The sequence below is a fragment of the Notothenia rossii genome, assembly GCF_949606895.1.
Source record: "Notothenia rossii genome assembly, chromosome: 12".
In the NCBI taxonomy this organism is placed as follows: Eukaryota; Metazoa; Chordata; class Actinopteri; order Perciformes; family Nototheniidae; genus Notothenia; species Notothenia rossii.
The window spans coordinates 19,140,652-19,158,989 of record NC_136911.1 but is presented as its reverse complement, the minus strand read 5'-3'; the positions used below and the strand labels follow the sequence as shown (position 1 = coordinate 19,158,989).

Sequence of the window (18,338 nt, the reverse complement as noted above, 5' to 3'; positions counted from 1 at the left end):
AATTACAAGTTGGCAGCAGGAAACCGGCGGTGCATTAGTGTTTCGCTCGATTAGTAGATTATATGTAGTACTACAAAACATTGTTTTCATCACACGTTTGTAGCTTTTGTGACAGTTATTACTACAAAATTACACAAGTGCATATGAAGCAGATTATAATTATAATAATTAACGAAAAAAACGCCCACACTGTGAGTGGCACTCTGCTTTTTAAATATGAAATAATGTTTGGTCTATATGCAATGGTTTATTCTACAACAAAGGTTATGTGTGTGTATTATTGCTATCGACTGTTAGTGTTTATCGTGTCTGAGAATTGATTTGAAATAGTTAACTAAAACTAAAAAGTGTTGGATACTGTAAATGTTGTGCAACAGCATAGATACATATGTTTTCAAGCCATTATCTTTCACTGATTTCCTGCCAAATACATCAGCAAAACTGCCAGTGCTGTCATGAAAACTCTGTGTATTGTTTTTTTCGTAGCCATCCAACTCTACATTCAACTCTTATACATTTCAGATAAGAAATATGCACGGTGAAATAACTGCTAGTCACAGGCGTTTTATTCGTGTGCAGAGCTACTGTAATAGATCATCAGTAATACAAAAGAAAACTACGGAGCCCTGGAGGGTTCATTGAGAGAAAAATAAATAAAACGTGGCCACATATTTTATTTATTAATAAAGTGTGCGCACGAGTTAATAAAGCTTGGCCTCGTTTTATTTAAATTGAGGGATTCCTGTCCGTGACAAACAGAATCTGCTGCCCACAGCTGTTTTATAGAAGGAAAACCTCCTTCACTTTATGAAATCTCTGCGGCACCAGTGGCCTGTACTACGAAGCAGGATTTGCTATTTACACTATTCATTCATGAAGTATGACGCTGCGCTATCAGCACGCGTCTCCATGTTTGATTGGTCAAATGTTGCTAACCCCGTCCCTTTCACGTGAACGCGCTCTCAGCCGGTCAGAGAAACCCTGGTTGATTTACTGAGTTGATAACCAGCTTCGTACTAGGACCGCTTATCGACATTGCGTTTGTTAGGGTTAGTTAAGCCGGGTAAATCGAACATATCCAGGGTCTGTTGAACTGGCTCCGTAGTTCAGGGCACTGGAGGCAGTAACGTGTAACTCAGCAGAATCTGAGAAGAGCAGCACCAGCTGCAAAGAGCTGTGCCTTTTACTGTTTACTTCATTGCGTTTCCCTTCATTAGAACCGCTGAATAGAGATCGAGGCTGCTACGTTTAACCACACACACCTACACACATCGAACTACCAGAGTATTCCCTTCGTTTTATGAAGGAGATGTCCTGTCACCGGGGCGCATGGTGTGTGTGTGTGTGTGTGTGTGTGTGTGTGTGTGTGTGTGTGTGTGTGTGTGTGTGTGTGTGTGTGTGTGTGTGTGTGTGTGTGTGTGTGTGTGTGTGTGTGTGTGTGTGTGTGTCCGACACCACCGGCATTTGTTTTCAAATTAACACGAACAGTAATTTACACAAATCTGGTTCTCCATAGTTATATGTGTATTCCCAAGTGAAAGAAATTCATTTAATCTTAATCTCGATGTAGTGTAGTCCTGCCGGAGTACACCGGAACGAACGATACTATCATAAACAAATGCCCCCACACACACAAAACGAGGCCACGCTTTATTAACTCGTGCGCACGCTTTAGTAACTCGTGCGCACGCTTTAGTAACTTGTGCACACGCTTTATTAACTCGTGCACACGCTTTAGTAACTAGTGCGCACGCTTTATTAACTCGTGCGCACGCTTTATTAACTCGTGCGCACGCTTTATTAACTCGTGCGCACGCTTTATTAACTCGTGCGCACGAGAAAGTAAAACGTGGCCACGTTTTATTTATTTGTCTCTCTATGAACCCTCCAGGGCTCCGTAGAAAACCTTATAAGAACTTGACTTTGATTTTTAGACGTGAATGGGCTGACTTTTTCTTTTCAAATATCCATTTCACATTTTGTAAAAAGCTTTTATTTGCTCGTTCGTGCGTCAAGGCAAACTTTGCTCCTCCTCTCACCTTATCAGCGAGCGGATAGGACCAAAATCCATGGGGGTGTGTGTGGTGTGTGTCTGTGTGTGTGTGCCTGGCATAATAGCAGAGAGATAGACAGAGGGGGAGGCCAGTGGCTTTCTAAGTGATGATCTGCCTGCTCTCACACATGGAGCTGCTGCTCTCTGATCGCTGTTCCCGCGCTCTGTTAATCATTCTCCCACATGCTCCTTCCAGCACGCACCTCTCTGCTTCTGCTCCATTCAATCTCTCTCACATCTAAGGAACAGTTATTTGAACTTCTTACTGGAGAGATGAGAGGGTTGTTTGTGTCTGAGAGTAACAGCAGCAGCAGATGTTTGAAGATAGTTGCCTTTCTTGAAGGGTGAGGAACTGTTTCATTCTCTTTTAAGCGTGCCTATGTTGTCCTCCAGAAGCGTAACTGTTGAGATTCTAACGCAGATGGAGAAATAACAACGTGGGAAAAGAAGACAGGGAATTTAAAAGGAGACATTATGAACAGCACAGAGCACCATGGGTTGATCCATGGCTACAATAACAGGAGCCAAACCTCAGGCATTTTGCCGCTGAACAAAGACTCCTCAGCCAAGGACAAGGACTCATCTGCAGGATGCTACGAACAGCTGCTGATTTCCACAGAGGTGTTCCTGACTCTGGGCATCGTCAGCCTGCTGGAGAACATCCTGGTTGTAACCGCCATAATCAAAAACAAGAACCTTCACTCGCCTATGTACTTCTTTATTTGTAGCCTGGCAGTGGCCGACATGCTGGTCAGCGTCTCTAACGCCTCGGAGACCATCGTCATAGCGCTCATCAACGGAGGCAGCCTCACCATCCCCGTTACGTTGATCAAAAACATGGACAATGTGTTTGACTCTTTGATCTGCAGCTCTCTGTTGGCGTCTATCTGCAGCTTGCTCGCCATCGCCGTTGACCGCTACATCACCATCTTCTACGCTCTCCGCTACCATAACATCGTGACCCTGCGGAGAGCCATGCTGGTGATCAGCAGCATCTGGACGTGTTGCACGGTGTCCGGCATCCTCTTCATCATCTACTCAGAGAGCACCACGGTCCTCATCTGCCTCATCACCATGTTCTTCACCATGCTGGTGCTCATGGCCTCGCTGTACGTCCACATGTTCCTGCTGGCGCGCCTGCACATGAAACGCATCGCAGCGCTGCCGGGCAACGCACCCATCCACCAGCGAGCCAACATGAAGGGCGCCATCACCCTCACCATCCTCCTCGGGGTGTTCGTGGTGTGCTGGGCGCCCTTTTTCCTCCACCTCATCCTCATGATCACCTGCCCCAGGAACCCCTACTGCACCTGCTTCATGTCCCACTTCAACATGTACCTCATCCTCATCATGTGCAACTCCGTCATCGACCCCATCATCTACGCCTTTCGCAGCCAAGAGATGAGGAAAACCTTCAAAGAGATTTTCTGCTGCTCACACGCCCTCCTGTGTGTGTGAGCAGTCTGTTGGCGATCTGCGACCCTGACAGATTCAATCAGCCATTTTAATGAAAACTGATCCGACAAGGACTTTGAGATTCTGAGCTGTAATCACTGTGGACTGGCTCTGTTGTGCCTCGGCTGTGAATGATTGATAACTTTGGTTACGTGAGTCAGGTTGCTTAAGAGGTAGGCTTACAAACACCTTGTAATATAGATTATCACTCTGAAGAGATATTTTGTGTCGTGGTAAACGCCGTGCTAAAGTGCAATTTTGAAGTAAGCATCACCACTATGGACAATGTGAAAAACACATGCTTACACTGTGGTTCATTTACAAATCAAAAAAAATACCATGCTTATACATATTATATTCTTTATATATCTACGTGGATCTTGGCACTTGAATGTCACAGCTTTTGTAACATAGAACCTACATGACACAGTGTGTGTACTGTGTATATCTAGCAAATAGATATATAGTATATGACAGACTACCTCCATGTTTGAGAGTGTAATCCACCTCTTAACAGAGACTGTGAGAAACCTTACTATGGGATATCCTTGGTAAACACTGCATCTCAGTGAACAACCAACATTTACTTTAACCTCATTGATTTCCCTCACTTTATTGTGTGCCAATCATAACAGAGGAGATGAAAGCCGGTACAGGGAACATCCACTAAAATGGGCTTTTACCTTTTTTACCATTTTTCTAAGTTAGAAGGATAACGCAGGAGAAAGCACATCGTTACCCTTGTGATTTTCCAAGCTGCTCAAAACACTTAGATCAAACAAGATTCTGTTGAAATCACAGCAGAAGAGCACATACAAAAATCACCACATGTGTGCCGCAGATGTAACCAGCCCCGCATACCAATGTCAATTTTTTTGCATGACATTTGTTGACTGTGTGGTACATCATTAGTTTAATGAGGGTACTTTCTTTTTTGCCCTCAGGTAAGAATGTAAATATAGAGAACAGCAACGCATAGATTCTAGACTCAGGAATCAGAAAAGGTGTATTTCTCAAGCACAACGTATGGTTTATATATGTCGCAGAAGCAAATGTGAAACAATTCAGCGTGTATTCCCAGTTTGTGGCTCCATAATGGCGGCTTCACACTCTACCTGATCAGGGATGCAGGTTTTGTAGACCCTCACCTCTGATTTCCCCTGTGACGCAGAGGGGAGATTTTTATCGCAGGGATGAATAGAAAATGTAATCAATATTCAGCAAATCCTGATTTTTGTCTGAGCAGAACTAAAAACACCATCACCAGTCCCCTCTTACTCATGACATCTGTTGATTTCCAATCAAAGCTCTTGTGTATCTGTGCTGTGTGTAGGTATATGTGTAAATGTGCTCAAGTGGGTTGTTCTCACTCTCAGCATGTACCAGTTAACTTCTCTAGAGATCTATTTTTCCTCATGTTATGAAGGAGTGATTTCACTGATTGTATTTTGTGTTGTGTAACTTCTTGCTTGTCTCCTCGCCTTAAATATATTGCACTGTGATGTAAAGATCAAACAAAAATGTAATCAGTCTTTATTTGTTGCTACTTTCAATATTGCCTTATTTATTGATGCCTTTTTTTTTTACTCAAAGTGCATATCGAGCTCATAGAAAACAAGGAAACGGATGCCAATAGGTGCCCCATTATCTGTTAAAAGCTTCGCCTGGAATTTGATTCATGTGTGCTGAACTGAAGCTGTTTGTTTGACCAATGCATCCTCTGTTTTCACAGAACCCCGCTGCAAAGAAACTAAATAAATCATGCTGCCACCTCAACAACAACTCTGTTTGATAGCTTTCCTCCCGAGCGCAGACTTTAACCTTGACACAAACACTACAATGTTGACTTTACACAGAAAAAGCACACATCCTTACACTGAAAAACGAATGTACTTGCGTCTAATGATACAAATACACGAACATGTATTCGGGTGCGTTCACACCTGCCTTGCATAGTCCGGTTGAATCGAACCCTGGTGCGTTTAGCCGCTTGGTGCGGTTCGTTTGGGTCGGTGTGAACGCAGTCCGAGACCTCTGAAGTGAACTAAACAACCGGACTCTGGTCCGCTAAAATAGGTGTCTCTCATACCTCATTCACACCAACGCAACTCCGGTTCAAGCTCCGTGCTAGAGCTTTTCAGGTTCAGAACCGGTTCTTCGGTTTAGCTCCGGCTCTTTTCACACTGCCCAGAGTCCGACTGGTGCTGCGTCATTGCGTCATCGTTTGCGTCATGACGTAACCGTTTGAGTGCCTGCTTCATAAAGCCAAACCGCGCGGAAACCCCTCACAGCTGACACAGACACAGACAACAACAACAATGGCCGATTGTGCTCCAGCTTCCTCTGTACCTCTTCGGAAGACCAGATTCACAGTAGGTAGCTGGTCTCTTCAGTGGACCACTGCTGCTTGTTAAGTTTCTCCATCGTTGTGTACAAACTGGATAAAACGCCGGCTTTTTGTTGTTGTTCAGGAGTTGAACGCTTGCTTGCGAACTCTGGAGCGGTTCATTGCTGGTGTGAACGCAGTCCGCACCAAAACATAGGAAGCGTAGTATTTACGTTTCACAAGAACGAGGATATCTTCCGTCTTTAGCGAAAGAGTCTTTCAAGACATCCGCGGTTGTTTAGTTAAAGAGTGAAGCAGAATGAAGTGTTGAACAGTGTCGTGTAAAGTAAAAATTCTCCGTCAGCTACATAAAAGTAAGAACACCTGTCGTCGGTGAAACGCCCCTCCTTACTGCAGAACGTCTCTCATTATGTGTTATCATTTTTTTAATGGACGTTGTCTGATTATATAATCATATGCGCGAGCCGCGAGAGTCTGTTGATCTCCAGATTAACAGCAGCATGAGAATAACCTGCCGAAAGTGCCGATGCTCCATGGCGGAGGCTCCGGTAGAAATTGCCGGGATTTGCGTTTCTACCCCCTTAATGTCTGACCAATGGTTGAACAGCATTTCCGAGCACATGACTTGTGTTTAAAGTTTATAGTCCGTTTGAGTTTAGCCCGTGTGAACGCAAACCGAACCTTCTGAAAAATTAACAATGTAACAAACTGTGGTCTGGTGCGCAGCTGAGGAGCGACTATTAGGTGTGAATGCACCCTAAAAAATCACAACAAAATACATCCATACATTACGTTTTTCACATACGCTTTACTTATAAATGAGAAGTGAAATGCTGCCCTGTTTTGTTCCCTAAGGTGAAGAACTGAAGTTTGTGCTAGGAAACTGGCATCAGGGTTTCCCGTCATGGTGAGCAATTTAAACGGAAGTAAACAAAACATGACTCTGGAAACATTCAATATGTATACAGGAGCACAGGGCCGTGGGAAGTAGGGGTGCTGAGGGTGCTGCAGCACCCCCTGGTGGAGGACAGAGGATCTGCACTTCCACAAGATGTACCGGCGGGGATTGTTGTTAGCTTCTGCTGCGCTAACGGATATAAGAAGCTGTTTCTACAATAACGTGGAGAGAGAGTTCTGTCCTGTCAGACTGAGAGGCTCAGTGAGGTAAAGGACTCTGAGGGTTTAGATAGTTCACTTTAGTCTAAGTTATCTCAGTGGGTCTCAAACGTTTTGATCACAATTTATGTAAGCAAATACTTCAAAGGGACACCTTTATAATTATTAGGATAAATAAAAACAGGTTTGAAATCATTCCAATGTATACTATAGGACAGTAAACCAAAAATATTGTTTAAAACTGGAGAGATTTAAAAATATGCATAAATAAATGTTAACTGGTAAAATAAGATATAAATGAACCACAAAAATAAAACAAGTTAGCCTACATTTATTTGTTATTGGCTATGGTAGGTTATTGGTTATGTTCACATACAAACCGATCTTTTTCACATGGGTGTTTAGAGTTGTATCCCCTAGATCAGTCTCTAGTAATTGGGCGCTCAAAGTGCACCAGATTGAAGTATTTTACTTTAAAATGTTAAAAAAATCTTCCCGGGGGGACACCCCCGGACCCCCTTAGAGGATCTGAAGTCCACCCCCCAATTCAACATGTTCATGCAATACTAAATACATTTGAAGCCTTTTTATATAAGCTGTCCACCATATCAATTCGTTTCTCTTTTTGTAGTGTATTAGTCTTTTGTAGAGGTTTTTCATTGCCAGCTAAAATCTTGCCTAGTGCAGCAAATTGGTCAAAACCGGCCCTGGTGTCATCCCCACAGCACCCCCCATTTGAAACATGTTCCCACGGCTATGCAGGAGCATCAGTGTGACAAACTGACAGACATTCATTCAGAATTTGATATCATCATGCTAGACTTTGGTTTGTCGTGGATTCATGGGCATCAGAATATAGAAATCATCTGAAAATCACAAGTACTCAATTGAAGGAACGTAGCAGCTGATGAATGGAACAATGATTTGAGATATTTCTTATACTCTTTTCTGTTACAAAAGAGAAACATATTCAAGGAGTGCAAAGCATTCTTTTCATTTAACCAGGCAGTAAGGAAGATGTTTTTCTAATGGTGAGTGGAGAATGTGAAATAAGTATAATGAAAACTCTTTAACAATAGCAAGGATTCAGTGATTCAGCGTTCGCTATCTCAGATTGAAAGCTCAAAGTTGGTCCCTGTTGATAATACCCTCAACTTTCTCAGTATTTATTCTTACCGTTTTCCCCTTCAGCACCGTGAGTGTTCTTCATGTCGCACTATCGGGGTGAATTTCTGTAAATGTAACACAAAATCCTGGAAAAGTAACGAGATTAAGAAGAACGAGAACTAATTGCCTAAAGGTGTTACGAAATAATGATGCCTGCCTTATATGGACATAGTAGTTGACTCGATGTTGTATAAGTGGCTTTAGTTCCTCAGATTGTGTCGTCCACTGTTTTATAAGGCCTGCATGCCATCAACTGATTGGCTGTGGTTTCAAAGAACTATCTAAAGCAGTACAACAAAACACATATTCATAGAACTGGAGTTGTACCAGGTAACTTAAGTTGTCTTCAGCGCTTATTAAATGCAAAGCAGAATAAACTTCTTTGTACTAATGGAGGTTTAAGTGTGGAATATAGCTCTGGCATTTCAAACTGAGTGTCTCATCATTAAGATGTAGATGCCTCTGACATTCAGAAACCGCGATCGGGACGTGTTTTGATGGGTCTTTTACATCCCAATGTAAACCCTTTTTCCTGCATGTTGCTTATTTTTACCACTAAATTGCAGCATGCCATTTTCAAGTTTCAGATAAACCCCAAAATGAACCCGACTGGGATTAACTGGGATCAGTTGTGGTGCCTATATTCCATATAGTGATATGTTCATGAAGTCAAGTAGTCTTCCTATCCATTGAGTTATCTCTTTTTGGTTGCCAACATTCACCTGAATCCTCTTTTGGCTGTGTGATATGGACACGTACCCACCTTAAGACCCGCGGTGATCGAGCGTTCGCAGCAGTGGCTCCTAAATTATGGAATGCTCGGCCTGCTCATCTACGGTCTGCGGGGTCTGTTGACTCTTTTAAAACTATTTTAAAGACATTCCTGTTTGGTCAGGCGTTTGGGTAACCGGTGTGCTTGATCTTATTCCATTTAATACTATGTTTTTATTTTTGTTTGTTTTAAATTTCATTTTATTGTGTCTTAAATTATGCTCTGGTGCTTTTATGACTTCTTAACTTTAGGGTTCATTGATAATTCTACGCCTCCTATATGGATGTCTTATTATTTTGTCAAGCACTTTGTGACTTTGTCTGTGAAAAGGGCTTTATAAATAAACTTTAATTACTTACTTATATGATGTTTTTCTCGCTGTTCCTCAGACCATGGTATCCTTTTAATGCCAGAGTGCAGGTTTCAGCTGAATCCTAATAAGGTTTAGGGAAAACTGCGATATCACCCACTCCCCAGAGCCTCCCCTGAACGCCTCCCATGCATCACCTCCACTCTCATTATTCCACACAGCCACTGAATCAGCATGCCTGAAATGATCAAGGACATCATTCCTCTTAGTAGAGAACCATCCTTTACACTTTATTTAGAATAAGGGAAGGTACTGCATCTTTTTTTTCTCACCATGCTTCTCTTTGCAGGCTCTCATTGGCTCTATCTGTCCTCATCATGCTGGCCGATTGGGGATTTGTGCACAGCGCAGCTTTCATCCAATTAGTTATGACTCTGCTCTTGCTTTCCCCAGCCAAGGCGAGTAATGCTTAAATTAAATTCCAAGTCAGCTCCTCACTATTTGGTTCAATTAATTGTGAAAAATGCAATGTTCCAAACCAGTATATCTCCAACATAAATGTACTACGTTGTGAGCACTTGCTCTAATCCTATATGAGGGATGGTATATGGAAATTAATTATATTATTACTGTCAGGCATTCTGAGTTATTTAATGAGCTTACAAGGCAACCAATCAGCTCAGAACATATATAACAAATTGTATAGTTGATAAACATTTGTTATTTTACTTATTGTAACCGAGTTAATGCTTGAGTTTTGCAATGTTCCAGCCCATTCCCTGACCAGTAGTTTTTTTAACTTGTTTTTAATGAATTTGTGTTGAGGTTATTGGCCCCATACTGTAATTACCATAACAATGCATGTTTTGCTATTAGAAAACCTGACTGGCTTCAATAGTTATTTTTCTTTTATTCCTTCTTAATCAGCACTCCTACAGAAAACAAAGCGATCTAACTAACAAGTCACACCGGGCTCTGGTTTCATACAGAGGGTGAACATACCCTATATTACGGAGGAACAAAACAATAATTGTTCACTCGCCCTTCATGTCACGACGACTCAATTGCATCGTGTGGATATCCACACCACCAGTTTTAACAGTTGCATTAAAATACTGAGCAAGTATCGGTGTTTTAATGACACCCTGCCATTCTTGTCCAATTTCTGAGTCGAATAAATAAAGAGAAAACACAATTAAACTGCCTCCTGCTTTGAAAAACCGATTGTCTTTCATCAATGTCACCTAATGGGCTCCTCCTTTGACAAACACTTTAAACAGGAAATAACAATTTGATTTAGACCGGTTAGATCCTTTCCTACCGGTTGCCATGAATCATATTGCTTACAAAATATAAGAGAGCAACCATATCGTTTGTTATACTCGTGAATGTAAAAGCACAGCGGGTTTCCAGGCACGCTCCCTTTTCTGCAGCGAACATGTCTTTGAGCAAGAGTTCAAGGGGTTAATTAAATATGATTAAATCAATGCAGCTGTAAAGCTCCCTGAATCTATGGGGAAATGCAGTGAGTTTTCATGGTTCAAATAGCACTTGAACTTTTAACATAATCGTTATTTCAATTTTGTAAAAAGCATGCAGCATTAAATTACATCGTAGAATCAGAAAACAGCGTAGCGACGTGGAGATCAGCCGTGCTTTTAGAAAGGAACAACAATGGAAATGGTCTAAACTATGCACTACTCATTTTGTAAGTCTTCCGATTTACTTTACTTTACAACTCCAAAATGGTACTGGAAATGTTCTCAAAGGAGTCCTTGGTTGAGCTCCAGTGAAATGTCCGCGGGGCTGTTCAGGATGCAAAGGGGTTCGTGGGAGAGGGTCACAGAGGTCACCAGACTCTATATTTTTCTGTATTTCTTGACAGAGGCTCACCCCACCATCTCCACCATCCTCTGCTTCCCTGTGCCTGCTGTTGGCATACTGATGTCTCTGAGTGTTGTGTTGGGTTTTCTGTTAGTTATTCTTTAAGCATGCTCTACTTCCCAATCTGTTAATTACCCATTAGCAACAGAAATAATAACACACTGTGAATAATCTTTAAAGAAGTCCTGTAATCAAACCCTTACTTAGATATAACTCTCTAGGTGTTATATTTAGAATGTATGAGTCAAAAGTAGTAGTGTCTATTAGGCTCTGTTAACTTCTTTTTATATTGATGGGTGTTTTATTATATACATGTCTTCAAAATCAATTTTTTATATTGTGTTCTCAGCTCTGTCATGATGGATTTTCAAGCTGATCCAAGAGGCTTCTAAATAAACTTATTTTGATTAAGAATTCAAAAATAAAGTAAAATAGTCTCAACAGTTAAATTAATACTCGTTACTTGTTTCAAAAAATGGAATCTGAAAAATAAATAAAATGTCCAAAAACTGTAATGGAGTAAGTTTAAATATAAGCTGCAAACATTGGAAATGCTCAAGTACCTTAAACTTATAGTTACAGTAAGTACTGTTCTTGTATTAATGTACTTACCTATAATCCACGACTCCCAAAGCCTATTATTACACGGCTCAGTCGTAAAATCGATTCTAAATGGTCATTTTGGACATTTCAGAAGGTTGTTAATAATCTGAAGGAGAATCAACCGTTGCTACGTAGGATCGAGGGACTATGTGAAGTCATATCAATCCGCAGAAAGAAGTCCGATAAGTGTAATGTCAGCTCTAGACAACAAACATTTGTTTTCCTGCTCACCATGTTGGTGTTCTTCTTTCATAAATGACCGCCTTGTTGCACTTTTACTTCACGGACATTAACATTCTAATCAGAAATAAACATTTAGTGGATCAAACCCATTGATCAAACCTTGTCGCAATTGCCTTGAAGATGTTAATGTTGTGAAATCTCTGAAAGACTATCTTAACAAAGCTTTTATTCTAAATTTACAAGTAAATACATTTTTTACATAATCAAATTAACGTCACTGGCACTGTGTCTCCCATCTTTTGCAGCAATTATGTGTCCTCTGAATATAATGAGCCGCACTCATTTATATGATATGTATAGTCAATGTAGGATGTAAAACATATGAATGCATTAATGGGTATACCAAGTGTTGCACTGGAGTATGTGTATAGATACATAATAGCAGCAAGAAGGAGGATAGCTCACCTTAGGGCAAACATTTGGTTATATGTAACTGCATTGAGTTGGTCTTTATCGGAGGCCTATACAATAAAGTTACCATGACAACTGACAATGCCAAGCAGGTGGGCGGTCATTACCTCAAGGACGAAATAATTACATCATTTCTGGCAAGCATCAAAGAGGTTAATTCCTTTTTGTATAAGGTTAAGGGAGTACACCACCTGTGACCATGTGCTTTAATAAGCTAGAGGAAATAACATGTTGCATTGGTGTTGAAACAGAAAGGCAATATCATCACCCCCAGTTACACACAACAACAACAACAACAACAACAACTGTTAGATGAAAATATAATAGCTGGCGGCGCTGCAAACCAACAGAATACATATTGTGGCAATCGGTCATCATTACGGGCCACAATAATGCGGGCCAAATGATTAATTTCCCTGTACAAACAATTTAAACAAACTCAATGTGGAGGGAACTTTGGGATTTTAGCCTTTGCAGACCATTCACATTCACATTCACAAAATGCTATATAACTCACGTAAAACCCCAAAACGCATAATAGGGACCCTTTACGCATGACTTAAAAAAAGGAATTCCTTGCTCATTTTGGCCAGAGTTAGATTCACTCAATAATAACCTTTAATATTGTTTTATGACATTTTGAGTCAAAGTATGGTCCTGTTTGACGTGTTTTATTCACTTTAGTTCTCCTGCCGTTCCCTGTTTGGCTTATTAGCATGGCAAACAATTTCTTCCTTAAAACAACTTGTTTCTTTGTTGTGAAAAATAGCTTTCAATTTCCGCTATACAGGAGAAAATAGATAAGTGTGTTCTCAAGTCTTCCATCTGAAGATGTGCCTTTATTCATAATGCAGTCCAATCCCCAAAGCTTGTGTATTTCCCTCCATCATGCTGAGCCTCATATATTATCATTGAGTTCAGGGAAGGACACTTTGGGCTACAGGTTTATAGGAGCTTATGAATAGGTGACAATATAGTTTTTTATTCAAAGATATACTCTTCATAGTCTGGACTGAATTTGCCTTAGACACCTGGCACATCAATTTACCAAGCAATCACTATTTTATTTATTTACTGCATTATGGCAAAAGCAACATGTCACATTTCTGTGTCAGAAATTGATCAGCAGGCTCATTGCTTTGCATCAACATTCATGTGGTGCGTTGACCATTAATCCTTGTGCGTGGATGTGATTTGGAAAATAATTAAGAAATTTTCAGGCCTACAGAAGGTGTTATATGTGTCAACAATGTAGTTTCATTTAAGTGTATGGGTGTGAAATTATTTTAGAAAATGTACGCACACAAAAATCTATTGTGGATACTCTGCATTATGCAAATTATGCCCACACAAATGATTTACATTTTTTTTCTACAGATTTATTTTTATCACATTGCCCTACATAAAGGTCCCATGTCATGGCCATTTCTACTGATCATATTCCATTGTTGAGGTCTACTAGAATAGATTTATATTGTGCAATTTTCCAAACTCTCATACAGCATCTCTGTAGTATATTCACTCTCTCTGTCCTACACGGCTTGTTGGAGCTCCTGCCTCCCCCCCCTCCCCCTCCCTGTGAACCCATTGTGCTCTGATTGGTCAGCTCGCCCACTCTGTTCTGATGAGTCCACCACCGTTACAGCGGAACATCAGTGATTATGTGTGGTGCAGACTGAAAACTCATCTCTTTCGACTCCACTTCGAGCGATAGAATTACTAACTTACTAATTGCTAACAAAGCACTAATATACTAATAAAGTGCTGGCTTATCTAAAGCCAGTTGAGTAGCACTTGAAATGTTTTAGCTCTATGAAACCTGATGTAGGCCTACTTATAAGATTCTGTTTTCTTCAAGTTTGAATCTTGTTGGTCGAACGCACTTATTGTAAGTCACTTCGGATAAAAGCATCACCTAAATGCAATGCAATGCAATGTAATGTAATGTAATGTGTTACAATGGCGTTAGCAACCAGAAAAAATGAAACCAGTAAGGACAATAAGATGAGAATGCTGCGTGGAGTCTGCGTGCCGTGTTGGCGGGACGTTAAGCGGCTCGTTGCTGCGAGGAGCGGACAGTGTGAGATGGGTTCATTTCCTGCTTGCGCGTGGGATCTGCGAGACAGCGAGACATCGCGAATGGACGCGGGAAGGGGGGGGGGGGGGGGGTGCTGAAGTGGCTACAGCACCCCCAATCAGCGAGGCTCCATTAGCACCCGCACCTTGAGTCATTATTGTGACTCATATCGTCTTCTATTTTGACAAAGAGGTCTGTTACTGTTGCTCGAACATCTTCTCACCCTGTCTTATATCCGATCCGGTAGTCAAACAATGATTAATGCAGTACATTACTTAATTTAAGACCTTAGTATTCTATCTTAAGAGAAGAAGGAAGCTCTTACATTTCTTATTCAGCACTCCCCCACTAATGAACGTCTGGAACAGCTTCAACTTCCTTTGACTTTTTATTTTTTTGGCTGGGCTTTGTCAATATCACAATGCAATGAAAGAAAGACTTTTCCAGCATGAATGGGAACTCCTAGACGGATGCTGGAGAAGTGAGAGGAGGGGGGATACTTCCCTCGACTCAACACACGGCTCCTGACAGCTCATAAGAAAGAGACAAGGTCGAACAAATGATTTCTTTTCATGGAATATCAAAATATCATTACGTTTTGAGATTTAGATCTGAAAATGTGACCAAAGGTTACAAATGACACACAAGTCGGTGTGATATCAATGTGTGCCTTATTACAGTTTGTTTTTCATATATTTATGTTACTTTGCGTTTCATCATAAGAATGAAATTATATCATAAAAATAAATCCAAATACAGTTCCTTTTTAATATAAACAGGGCTCTTTATTCTTCCATAGTGATATCTCAGACTGCTTGACCATTATTGGTTTGCACGCAAGGTGAATTAATTTTCAAGCCTAATTTAATCATCACAATCATTAACACCAACCACAGAGAAGTAATTGTCACTTAAAACTGTCCACATATTAATATATAATTACAGCAGTTAATTCCACTGCACAGTATTTCATTTAACATTCTGTTCATTTCATTCTATTTGACGTATACAGTTTATTTATACTGCCTTTAATTTGCACTTTTGTGTCACTTGCGTTATTTATTGTTTTAGTTTTTATGTCTTAAGTATATTGTATGTTGCACTGCAGGAGCCAGTGACTTCAGATTTGTATTGGCAGTGACTGCACTTTAGCCATTGTGCGAATTTCAACAAAACCTTTGAGTCTTTCAATCTAAAAACACTCTTTAACCATAAACATTTTGGATTTTGTTACAGTTAGTTGTTTTGCATGCTGGCTAAATTGAAGCACTAGGACAATTATTAATCTATTTTGCACCTGTGTTTGTTGTGTGACGGCCCCAGAGCCTGTGTGCAGGTGTGTTACAGGTCTTACGGTGGGGTGGAGCTGAAGAGGCCAATCAGCTAGATCGCGGACACCTGGCCGGAGCCGAGGTGCAATTAAGCCCAGCTGCCCTGAGTCACATGTCGGCCCTGACTCTCTCCAAACCGGCCGCAGGAGAAGTAACACGACGATCCTCTCACCTCGTCCATCCATCTTGTGCATTATATTGAACAACCGCAATAAATGTGCCGTGGCTTTTGGAAACTCGTGTACTCCTTGTTATCTTTCCGTTGTGGCCTACGAGCCGGTCATAACATTGTCAAAATGTCTGCTCTCAGAGTGTCTGAAAGTGCCTTACCTTTTTTATTTTAAGCTTCATTAGCAATTCAACAACAGCATCATATTTTCCAACAAACCTAATGACGATATCCCAAAAAAATGTTTCCTTATTGTTGGAAACTCTGAGCATATTTTAACTTTTCTTCCTTCTTCTCTCTGAATTATTTTGTTTATTTTTATTGTGTTGTCGAACATGCTCATTGTAGCATTGTAAGTGAGTTCTTCCACAACCTATTTCATTTCCTGCTTGGTTTTCTTTTTATGTCTCATTGCATTTGTTGAGAGTGCATCCCTTCCTCTCAGGAGGTTATGATGTGTGAGCCATGACTGGAGTGCTGATCCGAGGCTAAGACCTCCTGCAGATCCTGCTGCTCATCAATAGGAAAGATTGATGAGTTTCTGTCTCAGGGCAACGCAGCAGGCACACATCACGACTTCAGTGGAGATATTGAGGACTGTTTGCTAATGTTTCAAAGTATGACCTAAAGGTATTCCAGCACATTGTCAGGCTCTCACTGACTCACTACCATTCATCTATGAAAGTGATGGACTTTACTGAAGGTGTATGACTTTGTTCGTATTTTATAAAGTTACTAAGACAATCGGAATCAAATCAGACTAACTGCAAGAATATGAATCAGATATCCATGATTAATGTATCACATTCATGTCAATGAAGTTAGATTTTCAAAAAGAATATGTGGATTTGATTAAAGGAGGATATGCAAACAGCAATGAAGGAGCCTTCTGAGCGATACAAAAAATAGATGGCCTAATAAATAATGATTGCATTAAGTTAAATCATAATGAGAACTGGGTATTAAACCTCAACGTATGCGTTAATTAAAGGGCCATAAAATGCAAATTTTCAGGATCATATTTGTATTTAATGTCTCTACTGGGACATGTCTCCATGCTTTAATGTTCAAAAAGCTCTTTATTTTGCTCATACTCTCTGTGCTGCAGCACCTCTTTTCAATCTTTAATTTAATGAAAGCAATATTTTACCGCTTTTGTGTGTTTTATGGGTATACAATTGAATATTAAAATCGATATTTACATAAAGGGGACACAAATAACTATTAAAGAGGACATATTATGCAAATGTTAGGTTCATATATGAAGTGTGTGCCTCTACTGAGACATGTCTCCATGCTTTAATGTTCAAAAAGCTCTTTATTTTGCTCGTACTCTCTGTGCTGCAGCACCTCTTTTCACCCTCTGTCTGAAGCCAGAGCCCAGTCTGCTCTGATTGGTTAGCTGTCTGGCTCTGTTGTGATTGCTCAACTGCTCAGAGATGTACAATATGGCCGAGTGCTAGCCAAAAGAAGCGCGAGTGTAACACAGTGATGGCACTGTGTTACGGAAGAAAAAATCAAAGAAAAAAAAAAAAGGGGGGGGGGGGAGTGTGTGGGAGAGAAACTCCCTCTGTGGGGAACTTTGGGATTTTAGCCTTTGTAGACCATTTACATGCACTAAAGCCTAAATAACACAATACTGGAAAGGGAAGACTCGAAAGCATACAGTAATAGGGCCTCTTTAAGTCCTAAAACTGGCATTGAATGTGTGGTCAGTTATCTAATCATGTTTACCTATTGTTTAATACAAAATAAAAGTAAATGGTAAAGTAAACTCAGCACAGATTTATTTGAGGAATGCAAAAAACATTTGAAAATGGAATTCAAACTCAGTTATTTTATGGGCCCAAAGAATCAACATTGTCACATCAATATTCAGCCCTGGCTTTAGGACTCCCACCTTATGAATGAACTCGCACATTATCTTTTCGATAATTGAGCAACGCTATGATGGTGAAGGACAAACTCCCGTCCCATTTTCATTCTTATCTTTTCCTACAATATTAAAGACAACAAACCTCTTCTCAGAGAGAGACAAGGTTTTATGATGATGAGCCTTCCAGAAGCGCTATTTGTGCTCTCCCACAGCTCACCATTTTGACAAATGGCCTTACTCATGCATTTTAAGGTGTAATGATTTTGGATTTTTGTGTTACATTGGGGTTCTGGCTCTTTCCAATACCTTTTAAGCCCTCTCATACTCCATTATCAGTAGACCCGGTGCTCCTTTCACTAATTTCATCGAGTGTTTTTGTGAGGGCACATTGAGGCCACGCATGTTTTTAAAGTTAATTAACCATCCATTGGTAAATATGAGCTAATTTAGGGATCAGTGTGGCTACTGCTGAGTTGTTCCACTGTGAGAGGAGAAGCTTTTACACCTTTGAAGTATCATTTTGG

The 18,338-nt window shown here is 40.5% G+C and overlaps 1 protein-coding gene and 1 long non-coding RNA gene across 2 annotated transcripts in view; both read left to right on the top strand.

The window, feature by feature from the left end:
• LOC307026130 overlaps window positions 1-16,052 on the top strand; it is a 162,651-nt gene extending 146,599 nt beyond the window's left edge. Inside the window, exon 3 of the long non-coding RNA XR_013804350.1 lies at window positions 15,762-16,052. This is a non-coding gene — a long non-coding RNA (uncharacterized lncRNA). The remainder of the gene's footprint in view (window positions 1-15,761) is intronic.
• On the top strand, window positions 2,012-5,275 carry mc4r (melanocortin 4 receptor). The gene has a single exon (XM_079661276.1). The coding sequence runs from the start codon at window positions 2,528-2,530 to the stop codon at window positions 3,509-3,511; it is 984 nt and encodes a 327-aa protein (XP_079517402.1). The 5' UTR covers window positions 2,012-2,527; the 3' UTR covers window positions 3,512-5,275.
• Window positions 16,053-18,338: the final 2,286 nt, after the last annotated feature.

Bases quoted from the DNA above. Each gene is read 5' to 3' on its own strand.
- mc4r (XM_079661276.1), top strand. From the start codon at position 2,528: ATGAACAGCACAGAGCACCATGGGTTGATCCATGGCTACAATAACAGG.